This window comes from Natator depressus, chromosome 24, assembly GCF_965152275.1.
Source record: "Natator depressus isolate rNatDep1 chromosome 24, rNatDep2.hap1, whole genome shotgun sequence".
In the NCBI taxonomy this organism is placed as follows: domain Eukaryota; kingdom Metazoa; phylum Chordata; order Testudines; family Cheloniidae; genus Natator; species Natator depressus.
Genome location: NC_134257.1, coordinates 1,097,205 through 1,109,634, shown reverse-complemented (window position 1 = coordinate 1,109,634; position 12,430 = coordinate 1,097,205). Strand labels below are relative to the sequence as shown.

Here is a 12,430-nt window from a genome sequence, read left to right as displayed (position 1 = left end):
GGGGATGGGGGGATCCGGAGCCTGGTGGCTTGGGGGAGGGGGTGTGCCCCACACACGGGGCCCGCGTGGGAGCTCCGTACCAGCTCAGAGCCAGCAGGGGATGCGGCTCGGGAGACGGGGTGGTCCTGCTTCCCCCTCGCCCCCGGTAAATCACAGTCCCAGCGCAGGGGGGAGAGTCATGGCAAGGGGGCCCCCATCGCAGAGGTGGGGAGCTGGAGTCACTCGTGGGGGGGGGCTGGTCCTTAACCCATGGGGGGTGCAGCAGTGGAGGGGGGGGGAGAGAATTTCACCTGCAGGAGAAGGGGGTGGGGATCCTCCTTCACCCCGGGGGGGGGGTCAGATGGAGTCGCTCCAGGTCCTGCACCCTGCCCCAGGGGGCCCCACGAAGCGCAACTGGGCGCCCAGCTCCCGGGCAGCCCCGAGGCCTGGAGGGGGTCTGCGGGGGCGCAGCGCAGCGGGGGTGGCTCCGTGTCTCCTGCGCCTCGCTCCCTGCCGCTCAGCTCCGCTCCGAGGCCGCCGGCCAGCGCTGCCCGGGCTCCCCGCCCAGATCCGGAGGGGGCGGCGCAGGGCCCCGGCCGGCCGCAAGGGGGAGGGCGCCGGGCCTGCGGAGAGCTACCCCCACCGCGCGGGGGCGCAGTCTGCCGCGCAGCGAGCAGGGCGATTTCCAGCGGTGCCGGGGCGCGCTCTGCGCTCTGCCTGCGCGCCCGGTTTGTAAATCGCCGCCCCTGCGGGCCGCTGAACGCTCTGCGCCGGGGGAGAATTGCGACCTCCGCCTGCGAATAACCCTCGGCCCCGCGCAAGCCAGGGCGCAAACCCTCTATGCCCCCGCGCAAGCTCCGCAGCGGGACTCACTCTGCAGACGTGGCCGGCGGATTCAAGCGGGCAAACGCTGCGTGTGCGCAATAATTGCAAGGACAGTTGCAATTAGCCGCGCTGGCCATTCGTGATTATCCAGCCGGGCGCCGCCTTTCCCGCCGGGGCAGGTTCGCACCCGGCTCGAGTGAGCGACGGGCACTGCGCCCTCCGGCTCCGGGCCTGGCGCGGGTCCGTCCGCTCCTCTCGCGGGGCTTGGAGCCGGCTCCGGGCTCCGCGGCGGCGGCTTTGCCCTGGCTGCTGCGCGGCGAGCCCGGGGCTGCAGGGCACCGACCGGACCGCAGGGGTGGGTGCCCGAGGGGGTCCCGGTGCGCGGGACTCGGGGGGCTGCTCGCAGCTGGCGGTGCCGCGAGCTCGGAAGCGGCACCTCCGTCCCCCTCTTGGGTAGCGGCCAGGGGCGGGGCTGAGCACGGGACCCCCCCAAACCTTCCCCATCAGGGCCCCTCGGGGAACTGCCCCACCCCTTCCCCCATGTGGCTCTCTGGGGATAACTGGCCCCCTTATATAGTCCCCTTTGGGGGGACCCCTGGGAGGGAAATTGCCCCCTTCCCCATGCAAGGGTCTCCCCCATAGGCCTCTGGTGCCCCTCCCAGGTGGGGCCAGCTGGTGGGGGTGCCCAGGGGTGCACACCTGGCTGCAATGGGCACATCTCTGAGGGCACATCCCTGGGTTCCCATCCGCAGGCTGCCCCTGCGCCGGCCGGCCCCACCCTTGGGAGAGCCTGGTCAGACGGGCCTCGGCCCCCCAACGCTCACTCGGTCTCTCCTGGTCTCTTTGCAGGTTGCTGGGCCCTGTGACCCCTGAGCCATGTGAGTAGCTGGGGCAGATGAGCTCATGCTGGTGGTGAGCTGGGGGGCTCGGTGTCTGTCAGGCTGGGATTGGGGGGGCTCTCCTGGCTCTGGGCTGGGAAATGCCCATCCTAGCTCCTGGCCCCCCGCCCCCAGCATTGCAATGTGTCCCCTGGGGTTCTGTGGTGCTGCCCCAGCCACCGCTCGGTTTGGGGAGAGTCTTGGGCAACGGCCCCTCCCCCACACTAGTCCTGGGGCGGCCCTACCAGTGCAAAGCTCCGGCCCCCGATCAGACCTGTATCAGGCCCCATGGCCAACTGGATCCCAGTTCTGCAGCAGCATCCCTGGATCCAGAGGTGGCTTCAGAAAATCTTTATCCGGAATTAAATCTGGCAGCATGGGGTTCCGCTGGCATAGGGCCCCGCAGCTCCGTTCACGCCTTCCAGAGCTACCGTTTCAGGCTGCTGCAAACTCAGGAAACCTCACAGCACTGGTTTCCTAAGAGGTCGGCTCTCGGAATTATTTTGGGGAGGTTCTAACGTCTGGTCTGTGCTAGGCCAGACTCGATCACAGTGGTCCCTTCTGGGCTTGGGATCTGTGATCTAGGCCCTGGTCCTGTTTTGAGGTTATTTCGGTGGCATGAAGGCTTGAAACACACGTGTGAGTGAGTGCGAGAGAGGCGCCCTGGCGCAAGGGGTGAATTGCGTGTGTGGCATATTGCAAGGCCCCAGGGCCCTCAGCGTGTGTCTGGCTTGATTTATTTACCTTCCCAGAGGCGCTGAGCACCCGCAGCTCCCTGTCACGTCACCCTCCTTCCACGCTGTGACTGTCGGGTGGTGGGCGGTGAGGTCTCGTTTTGCTGTAGTTAAAAGCTCACAAAACGCGCATGTCCTCTGTTCCTTCCTGCCGTTCAGGGCAAGCAGCAGCGGTGTCTGGGGCCCTCCCAGGCCCCAGGAGACAAATGGGAAACCGGAGCAGCTCAAATACTCAGGTAAACCTTGGTTCCTTTTCCCCACCGCTGGTGGGGTTGCTCATGTGGCTGTTTGTTTTGCATCCTCCCCAAGAAAGCAAGAGAATCATTAACTCTCTGTGGGTCTAGGATTTACCGCTGTGTGTTGCACTGCTCCAAAAGAGCTCAATGCTGCACTGCAATGTGTCCGTCATCTTTACGGGGTCAGAGGTCGAACAGCCGGTCTGTGTGATTTACAGCTGTGTCCTGTGGCAGGACGGGTATCTCTTGTGCGTGTGACCTTCTGACAACTGCGCTTTTAATATTGCAAACAAGTCAGTCGTTAGAGTTGCAGGCGCTTTTGTGGGGCACTCTCCTGCTGTTAGCAATGACAAACTGCTTTTTGTTTGTTATCAACACCAGTGGGATCTAAAATAATCCATGTGTGGCAGTTCAAGCTAAATCCTTAATCTGGCAAATGGTTAAACCCGTACGTAGCCCCACAAAATGCAGTTGTTAAACTGAATACACATTAAGGACGTGGGTAATTTTTTGCAGGATCAAAAGTCTGTACCTGAATTTCCATTATAAACCCTTTTACAGGGGTCAAAGGAAACTGGCATCTCCTCCTGCAAACTAATATCCAAAACCTGGATCACGAGGTTGGGATCTTTGGCTTTTAAGATAAAAGACGCATTTTATTGTAACTAAAATACAGCTTGTTGATCTCTTGAGGAGTAAAGTAACTAATATCCCAGAGATTCTGTGTGTGTATGTCTGTGTGTGTACAGAAATACTAATTTTAATGAGAATTTTCTGAAGATGTGTGCGGTGCACAGATATGCAGATTGGCATTGTTAGCATCTGTGGGCTAATGTCCATCATCAGAACTTAGCCCAAAATGTATTTACGTAATAGCAGGTATTACCGTGGAGGGGGAGCTATTTACCAAAATATGTATTTGTCCCTTTCCCCTGAACAAGCGGGAGAGGGGGTCCCTTCAGACAACTCTCAGGTTTGTTACTAAGACTGTCTTTGCTTGGGAGGCTTTTTTTGTTTTTGTTTCTTTGTTCACAAGTTGCCGTCACAGTTTGTTAGAGTGTGTGCACTCTAGAGTGCATGCCAGGTGTGCACCTCCCAGACCAGGAGATTCTGTGTGTCCTGCTCGGGTCTCACAGGCAGGCATGGTGCACGGGTGGCTGGGCCAAAATTTGAGTCAAATTTGCTGCAATTATTTTAAAAAACCAAGTTGCTGTTTCCAGAAGAAAGTGGCGGCCTGCGATTTGCGCCGAGCCTTCTCCGTGAGCTTGTCAAGACCCTGCTCCGCTGCAAGCACAAAATGGAGTTTTTTCTTGCTTGTTTTTCAAGGCATCACCAAGAAAAAGGACTCGGAAGTTTATGTTGGAAATGTCCCACCTGATATGAAGGAGGTATCTTCCCCGCTGTTTTGGAAGGGGCATTCTCTGCTTTAATGATATAAACTAAGCAATTAACATTGACGTCCCACTGAGTCGTACGTGCAGTCTGCTGTCCTTAACTCTCTTCGGAATACGGTTACTTGGGTTGATTTCCCTGCTCTGCCCCCAAATACTCTTCCAGGGGAACCGAAAGGCGGTTTGCAAGCATCCGCGCTTGTCCCGGTGTGAGTGGAGACGAGGAGGTGGCGGGTTGGTGCTGGCAGTGGGATTAGTGATGCTCTTGGGGGGACCCGCAGCAGGACTCTCATCCGGGCAGAGGAGCTTTCATCCGGCTGCCCGGGGTTGCTCTGCTCTCATTCCCTACTGCCTGTCCTTCGGAACCAGGGGCAGGCGTCTGCTCCGTTCGCGTGACCCTTTGCCCGGGAACCGCGCCAGCAGACCTCGTTCCAGGGCTGGCCGGCCTGCGTGGACCAGGTTTTGCCGCAGCCTTACCAGCTGCCTGGCGGCACAGACAAGGGTTGGACTCACCCAAGTTAAAATGTGCTCCTGTCACTTTGGGAAGGGGACGAACCCGCTGTCCCGACTCTGACGAATAAACTGACTGCTGCAGCCGCCGTCAGTGTCTCTGCCGTAACGAGGCCTCCCCCTGACCCTGGGCTGCTTTGCTTTCCTAGGAGGACATACTGCTCCTGCTGAGGGACTTCCACCCGCAGCGTATTCAGAGGTGCCAGGCGGGGTTGAGAAGGTAGGTTTGTTTTTCCTTTGCCCTAGTGTAGTGCTCCCTGTTATCCGGCTCAGCAGGCTCCCGTCCCTGCTCCAGGGGGCTTTGCTCTGTGATGATAGAGGCTAGTTGCTGATACCTGCCTTGGAGAGCAAATGGCTGATGGGGCAGGACCTGGTCCCTGGCCTTTCCTTAGCTTGCTCCGCAGACTGGGTGGTCGGGGTAGTTACCACGTTATTTCATTCTAGGGGGCGTCTGCAGAAGAGCCCCCAGCTGGCACCATAACTTCTCCCTTCTGTCCAGAAACAGCAAAACAACCTTCTGGGGTCACCCTGGAAGCTTCTCTCCACCTGCCCACTGTGTCCCCACCAAGCTAGTGTGACGGGAAGGCAAAGGCAGCCCAAGGAGTAGGTTCTCGGGAACGGTTCCTGGAGATAACTTGGTTTGGGCTGCTCTCTGCCCTACGGCAGTCTGGCTCGTTGCCCTGAGTTGCCTGCAGGTCCGCCCAGTGGCACTTGTTCATTGCTGGGCCATTTCTAGCCTCTTGCTATTGGACACACAGCTGTGTAACGTCTCCCCCTCCCCGCCCCAGCTATGCCTTTGTAGATCTCGGCTCCTCTGAGCAGGTGCAGGCCGCGATCCGGCGCTTCAGCGGGCACCTCGTGAACGGACGTCGCCTGTTTCTGAGCTGCACGGGTGCGGGCAATGGGAGGAAGGACCCGGCTGGGACCCAGAGCACCATGGAAATGCCAGTACGACTGCTGCGAGCTCTGAGCTGCACCGCTCACTGCAGGGGAGGCCCCCCGCCAGTGTGTGCGGCCAAGACGGACCGAGCCCTTTGCTCGCTCTGTGGCGGCGCCCGAGACGCTTGCCCGTCCCTTCTCTCCACGTTACGTCAGCCAGGCGTGGGGGTGACTTCCCGGAGGGGGGCGTGGGAGGCAGGACGGACCCAGGTTCGAACCAGGAAGCCTGGGGGATGTTGCCAGCCCTGTCGTGGTGTGAATGGGAGAACGGGGGGGATGCAGTGTCCGAGACGTGCCTGGTGCAAGAGGAGAATAAAACCCACCTTTGCAAAGTACGCTGGGCTCTTTGGAGGAAAGCCCCCGTGTCAGTGCACCGTGTTCCTTGTCCCGCAGAGCCGGCTGGAATACGACCGTCTGCAGCCCTGCGCTGCCCGCTGCGGGGAGCAGGCAGGAGGCAGCTCCAGCTCTGAGTGCTTCCAGGCTGGGGGGCTCTGTCTTGTAATGTGAGATCATCTCTGTTTTCTTTGCAGGCTTTGGAGAGAGTCCCCAGGGGAGAGCTTGGTCTGAGCCATGGTAAGCTCTCGGGGGAGGTCCAGGCCTGCTGCCTCCGGGCACTGGTTCCATCAGCAGCTCCCCACCTTCCAGCCCCATGGGGAATGAAGCTTGGTGGCTGCCCCACGCCCCTTTGCTCCGCACCCTTCTGGAGTCCTCCTAGACCAGGCCCCCAGACAGCAATTCCCGGCCCCCGGGCAGAACCGTCAGTGGGGCCCCCGCATGCACGAGCCGCGCCCGCGCAGACACCTGACCTTCGGGCGGTGCTGCATCTGCACTGGCTGGTGCCCAGCGAGCTGCCGGCTGGGCCTGTTCTTCCGGCACGGCCAGGGCTTCCACGTGCCCGCCCGGGCTGCCAACTGTCTAATGGCGCAAACCCAAAGACCCTTGCCACGCCCCTTCCTGAGGCCCCGCCTCCTGCTCACTACATCCCCCTCCGTCCATCGCTCGCTCTCCCCCACCCTCACTCACTCTCACCAGGCTGGGGCAGGGGGTGCGGGCTCTGGGAGGGAGTTTGGGGGCAGGGGGCGGGGGGGGCGGGCTCTGGGAGGGAGTTTGGGGGCAGGGGGCGGGCTCTGGGAGGGAGTTTGGGGGCAGGGGGGTGCGGGCTCTGGGAGGGAGTTTGGGTGCTGTTCCATCTAATTTCCAAGTGTCCCCTGCCCGGTCTCAAAGGGGAGCATCCCCTGGGCTCCTGCTTTCCTGGTTCCTGGCGGGCAGGAGCTCACCTGCATTTTCCTTAGTCCCTGCTGTCAGCAGCTCGCCCTGTGGAGGACAAAACACCAGAACTGTCCTTCCTGAGCAGGCGGCTGCAACGCTGGTGCCGTTCGGGCTCCTGGCGCACGTGGGCCTGTTGGGGACGAAGGAATTCGGCCGCACGAGGGACCAGCTCAGCTAATTTGGGGTTCGGTTCTGAGGGTGACAAATGCCGCTGGGCACATTTCGGTTGCCCCCGTTCAATCTCGCTGTAAGGTTTCCAAACCCGTTCTCCTACAGCCTTCCCCAGCCGTCGCGAGAGCTCCCAGGGCAGGAGGGGAAAGCGACTGAAATCCTGTCTGGCGGATTTTAATTAAAGGGCTCGTTTAAATCTCAAACCGTCCTGTTCTTCCTCTGCTCCTAGCACAGGCAGAGAACAAAACCCTGCAGCCGGCGCCTCCCGATGCAGCGAGGCAGATCTGTTACGCGGTTCCCATGGAAATGAGGTAAGCACCAGTGCCAGGGACTCCAGTGCCCACCCCGGCATCACCGGCTCGGGGATAACTGAGCTGTGAAGTTTGATGCTCCCACTTGGCTCTGGCAGTCCTCCCCTGCTAGTTCAGTCCTGGCTGCTTGGCCGAGGCGGCCATGTTCCAGACGGCTTGTAACCTTGTTGGAGGATTTCAGTTCTCTGATCTCCACCAGGACAGGACAGGGCACCAATCCGCTCACCTCATCCCCAGAATAGCTCTAACGGCTTTTGGACACACCATAACTCTGCCGACCCGGGTCCCTAGCCCCTGATCCCCACCCCACCACCTCTCATTGGCTCCTCTCCTCTCCCTGCCAGACTGTCTTCTCGTAACTCGTAGAACGAATTCATTCCAGCTGGCCACGGTGCACCTGCTGCTCTTTGCTTTGCACATATCGAATGTGCAGGGCAGGAGACGAGAGGCCGAGTTGCTGCTTGAGGACCCCTGTAAATGAGCCTTGGAGGGAAGGAGCAGCCATGGATGAGAAGCTCTTTCAGTTGGCTAGATTGCACCCCTTCTCTTTCCCACCTTGCTAAGGGCTGTACCCCAGGAGACGCCTTCCCTTTGCTGACTGTCCTTTTAAGCTAGTTTGTTTCCTCTCCAGAGGGTCCTTCTTGGCACTCATGCTAAAAGACTGCTTTAAGGATTTAAACTGGTTAGTGGCGATTGCAAAGCTGCACGGCGAGGCAGGGTTGCTGGTGACGGACGCTCTGCCACAGACCCCGTACTTTTGGGCCATACACCTCACAGAGGTAGGCACAGGGGAAGCTGGGCTGTGAGTCCTTTCACAGGAGCCTCCTGTGAGACGGTCGCCTTGGTCTTGGTGTGCACGTACCAGACTGTAACGCGTATTTCTGGGCTAGCACGTGCTGGGGTGAGAAGCGTGCTGGTGTCTAAGAGCAGTCTGTGTAAGGTTTATGTAGGCCCGAGAGGAAAAGGCCAAACGTGCAAAGGGAACCGCAGGGAGTTCTGATTTCTGGGGACGGGATGATTGATGCCCATTCTGAGCACGGTTTCATGCTGGGATCTCTGCTCTGAATTTACAAGGCTCAAATCTAACGAGGAAAAGGCACAATGGGATCAAGTTCCAAGACCTCCCACTCCCCCCACCCCCCGCCCTGTTTTGTTTCTGCTCTGGGGTCTTCGCTCCTGAGCCAGCGTCCTGCTGAAATCCCGCTGAGGCCCCGGGGGGGCTAAGCATGATTTGCTGGATTGCAGAGGGAGAGTCCAGCTGGGTGCGCGGGTGGTCCGAAGCTAGGGCGGAGGGGAGAGCAAGGCTGTGACCCTCGGCTGGCACGAGAGTACAAGTGAGGGGTGGTGGCTGGGCAGTAGCTCTGGGAGCCTGGCGCGAGGGGCGGGATTGAGTGGGTGCTGGAGTCTGCTCTTTCCTCGGCAGGAGAGTCACTCGAACATGCACAAGCTGTTCGGCCGGCTGGCGGAAGAGGAGTCCAAGCAGCCCTGCCTGGCGAAGCAGGCGGTGCAGCGAGGGACCCGCTGCATGGCAGAGTGCATTCTGGGGGACGACGGGGCAGCGTGGAACAGGTATAGGAAACAAGCTGCATGCTCAGAATGGACCAGCTGGGCACGAGGCAGCGCTGGGACCAAAGGGGTGGGAGGAGTGGGGCGGGGGGCATTTGCTGATATCTGTTCCCCTCCCACTGTGCACTTAGGGCGCGTGGCTCCTTTCCTGGTCTGCAGGTTTCTTAGCGCGCCTTCACCACGTGCAGGAGCCTCTGTCGCCGCTACCGAGCCGCAGCAGCTCTGTGCCAGCGCTGCCTAGCTGCTGCTGAGACTGGGGGACGAAGCGTGAATTCCCCTGGCAGAGGGGCAGTCCAACTCAGCTAGTGCAATTATCCAAGCTGGGGTTTGTCCGGGTGTTGGGGTGAACCCCGGCCGCCTTCAAACAAAGCACGTGCTGCTCTAGCCAAGCTTGGCGGTTCACCAGCCGCACGGTGTCACCTCGCACTATGCTGGTGAAACGTGCCCCGAACCAGCTCTTGTCTCACCTGGCTTCTTCCCTGAAGGTCTCTCATGCAGGTATTGACAGGGCCTGCCCTGGCTTCGCTCTCCCGGTCGGAGTTACTGAGGTGGCAGTAGATAATATTGCAGCCGAAACTCCATATTGCTGATACTTTAAGCTGCATTGTTTAAGAAAAACAAACAAAAATCCCCTAACCCCTGAGGCAGTCAGCTGGCTTCTCTCTCTCTCTCTCCTCTTTGCAGGACAAATATTAAATCCCAGGTCCTGTAGCTTCTTTCTGGGCTCACGGGCTCTTGTCTGACCCTCACAGGTGCTGGGTCTTGGAGAAAGTGGAAGATCTTGCAGTGGTTCTCTTTGTTGACTTTGGCCGTTCAGCCACTGTCCCTCTGAACTCACTGCGGAAGCTGGATGAAGACGATATCTGGGCCATAAAACCGCTGGCCCAGCCCTTCATCTTCCAGAAAGGTACTAGCGTATGGCCCCGATGTTGCAAAGGGATCCGATCGCCTGGAACCCTTCTGCTGTGTGGAGTCCCACTGATGCTCTGACTGGATCGCTTTGTCCTTTGCAGCCTCCCATGGCTACAGCCCTGGGATTTTAAACTTCAGTTTGGTAGAAACAACCTTCTGGTTGGGTGGTGCCACTTGCTGGCCAGGGGGGCGCACTGCATTTGACCGGCAGCAAGGTTAACCTTGTCTCTCCATTACACTCAGTAAACTGGCATTTTCAGTATGAAAACCCCCGCTTCCCAATGCGGAGGTGCAAACCTGGGCTGGAAGAACGCTCCGCAGCTGTAAAAGCACTGTGGCTTTTTCTGCTTTGAATACTTACAGCCCCAGGGGCAAAACAGTCACCCGCTCTTCCAGGAACATAGTAGAACTTATCTTACCCTGAAGGTCTTTGATGCCTATTTCTCCTTTCTCACTCCTCCTGCTGGGTTGCTGCCTAGTGACGACGTATCACGAACTCCTAATTTACCATAAAATGTTTGCTGCTCCTCAGGGCAGTTCAGCTCCTAGCGTGGGTTGGGTGTAACAGGAAGGAAGCCCACCTTGTACTGGCTTTCCTGGGCGGACTGAATTCTCACTTCCCCCTGGTTACCAATCTAGTTGCTGGTTTGCATCCCTCGCCCTGCCATCACTAGTTAATGCCTCTGATTAAAATACCACCTTGCTAATGGGATCTGCCACAGCACGCTTGGAAACAGAAGAGATGGTTTCTATTTGCCTGTCTTTGTATCCTCACAACGTCCCTAGGGTGGGTACCATGCCCCTGTTTTACGGGTGGAGAATGAAGTCACATGGAGCCGGGCCTTAACTCTGGGTCTCCCACCTCCCAGGCCAACAGCTTATACACAGGAGCATCCTGCCAGGTCCCTGTAAACTCTGGAATCACTTGGCTGTTTAAAGTGCTGAGTTACTGTCCTGCGTTCCTCCGTCTGGAGCAGGGCAGAACCCCACTGAACCCTCCTTGTCTTTTAGAGATTGTCTCTGCAAGACCCATGGTCCGGCAAATCCTGCGAGGGAAGGTGGTTGGCCCATCTCGCCTGGAGGTAATACGTAGCCCTGCGCACTTGGTGTGTGAAAGGCTCGTGTTATTTGAGGGGATGCTGTCCTCCCCCAAAATGCACATGACCATTGGTCACGGCTGTCATCACAAACCCTGGGGTCCTGTTTCATTGGATGTGAATGCGTCTAACCATTGGACCAACGTACATACCTGAGCCAGCTTTCTGGTGTGTGTACAGCAGTGACCAGTTCCCCTGGGGTTCCTTCCCACACCTGTGACATCTTTACCCATCTGCCACCAGCCTCCCTGGAAGGGGAGTGAGTGGCAGTGGGTCACGGGCTTAGGGGGAGGGAAAGGGAGGCCGATGGCAGCTTTGTAGAGGAGGGATTTGGAAATGGTGGGTGAGACCTGCTAACACTGCCCCACTTGCCTTGGGCCAGCCTCACATCCTGAGCTTCACCACCTACGCAGAGGAGGAAGAGGAAGCTCTGAGCTGAAGTCCCCTGTGGGGCTGCACCTGCCTCAAGGAGGAGCGGGGTAGAGAACTGCTGGACCTTGGAAAAGTAGTCTTCAACCTGAACCAGCCTTATTAACTGGCTCCACTGTTGTGAGTGGGGGGAGTCTCTTATTGCTCCAGGTTTAGTGATGTCCCCACTTTGCGTCAAGGGGAAGTTACCTAGTTTTGATTTTTCTGTAGACTTGTGAGGGAGCTGCTGACTGTCCCTCTGGCTCCTGCCTATTAAATGGACCCTAGAAAGGCCTGTCCTGGCTTGGCAAGTCCCTAGTGCTGCCTCAGCTAGCTGATGTGTTTACAGGCGTGCTGGAGCTGGGTGTGGGTCTGTCCAGAGTGCCTGTCTGCTGAACAGATCACCTCTTTGGGCCCGAGGGAGGGTTGTTCCCTCCGTGCTAGTAGGACAAGGCCTTCAGCCGCTGCCTTGTCACGCTGTGCTCGTTTGGGTAAAGTATCTTACAAGTGTAGGTGCAAATCCCCAATTCCTGTTTTTCTGATAAACCATGGACAGGGTCCAAATACTCAGTTCTTAAGAGTGACTAAAGTGCCAAGGCTTAAGGGCAGAGGTTGGTTTGTTTTTGAAGATGGGAAGAAACTAATTGAATCAGGGCTATGGATAACTCAGGTCTGCCCCTAGTGTCTGGGTTTGGGGCTCAGTTGCTCAGAGCAAAGTTGGTCTGGTCCTCTGGGTGAAAGAACAAAGCTAGCTTGAGAAGCTTATTTAAAGTAAAATGGCCTCAGGTTCCCACCTGATCCACAGTTTTAGATCAGAAGTTGTCAAGCTTAATTTCACCAGTGAAAGTCAGGGGTTAGGACTGGCTGTTGTGAAACCACTGAGATTCTCCCATAGTAACCTCCAGGATGGTGAACCTGGCTTATAGAAGCCTTTTTCTGAAAGGCAAAACAAAGCTGTAAAACCCCTGCATGAGGCAGGCAGCTTTGAAGCTGGATAGAACATTTTAGTGAGGTGCTCTAGCTTACAACACAATAGCCAGCTATCTAGTGTGTGAGTTTAAAGCTCTAATCCCAGGGAAAATCTTATTTTAGCTAGGGCTTGAGGGAAACTCTCACTAGCATTAAGTGGCTTGGCAGTGTTATTCAGTGTTTGGTTGATGGCACATCAGAACAGGAGTTCAGCTCCCACCATGAACCTGTCCTG

The 12,430-nt window shown here is 57.9% G+C and overlaps 1 protein-coding gene across 3 annotated transcripts; it reads left to right on the top strand.

Annotated features, from left to right (window-relative positions):
- The first annotated feature begins 605 nt into the window (after nucleotides 1–605).
- TDRD10 (tudor domain containing 10) lies at nucleotides 606–11,510 on the top strand. Of its 3 annotated transcripts, none has more exons than XM_074938360.1 (13): nucleotides 618–707; nucleotides 1,654–1,682; nucleotides 2,576–2,652; nucleotides 3,979–4,040; nucleotides 4,703–4,773; nucleotides 5,342–5,501; nucleotides 6,023–6,065; nucleotides 7,162–7,243; nucleotides 7,875–8,022; nucleotides 8,667–8,812; nucleotides 9,562–9,716; nucleotides 10,733–10,803; nucleotides 11,201–11,510. In XM_074938360.1, coding segments are annotated over exons 2-13 (1,074 nt in total). In that variant the 5' UTR covers nucleotides 618–707; nucleotides 1,654–1,680; the 3' UTR covers nucleotides 11,258–11,510. The 3 variants fall into 3 exon arrangements, with proteins under 3 accessions (XP_074794462.1, XP_074794461.1, XP_074794460.1); XM_074938359.1 differs by lacking the exon at nucleotides 618–707 and adding an exon at nucleotides 828–983; XM_074938361.1 differs by lacking the exon at nucleotides 3,979–4,040 and having other exon boundaries at nucleotides 606–707.
- The last annotated feature ends 920 nt before the right edge of the window (nucleotides 11,511–12,430 follow it).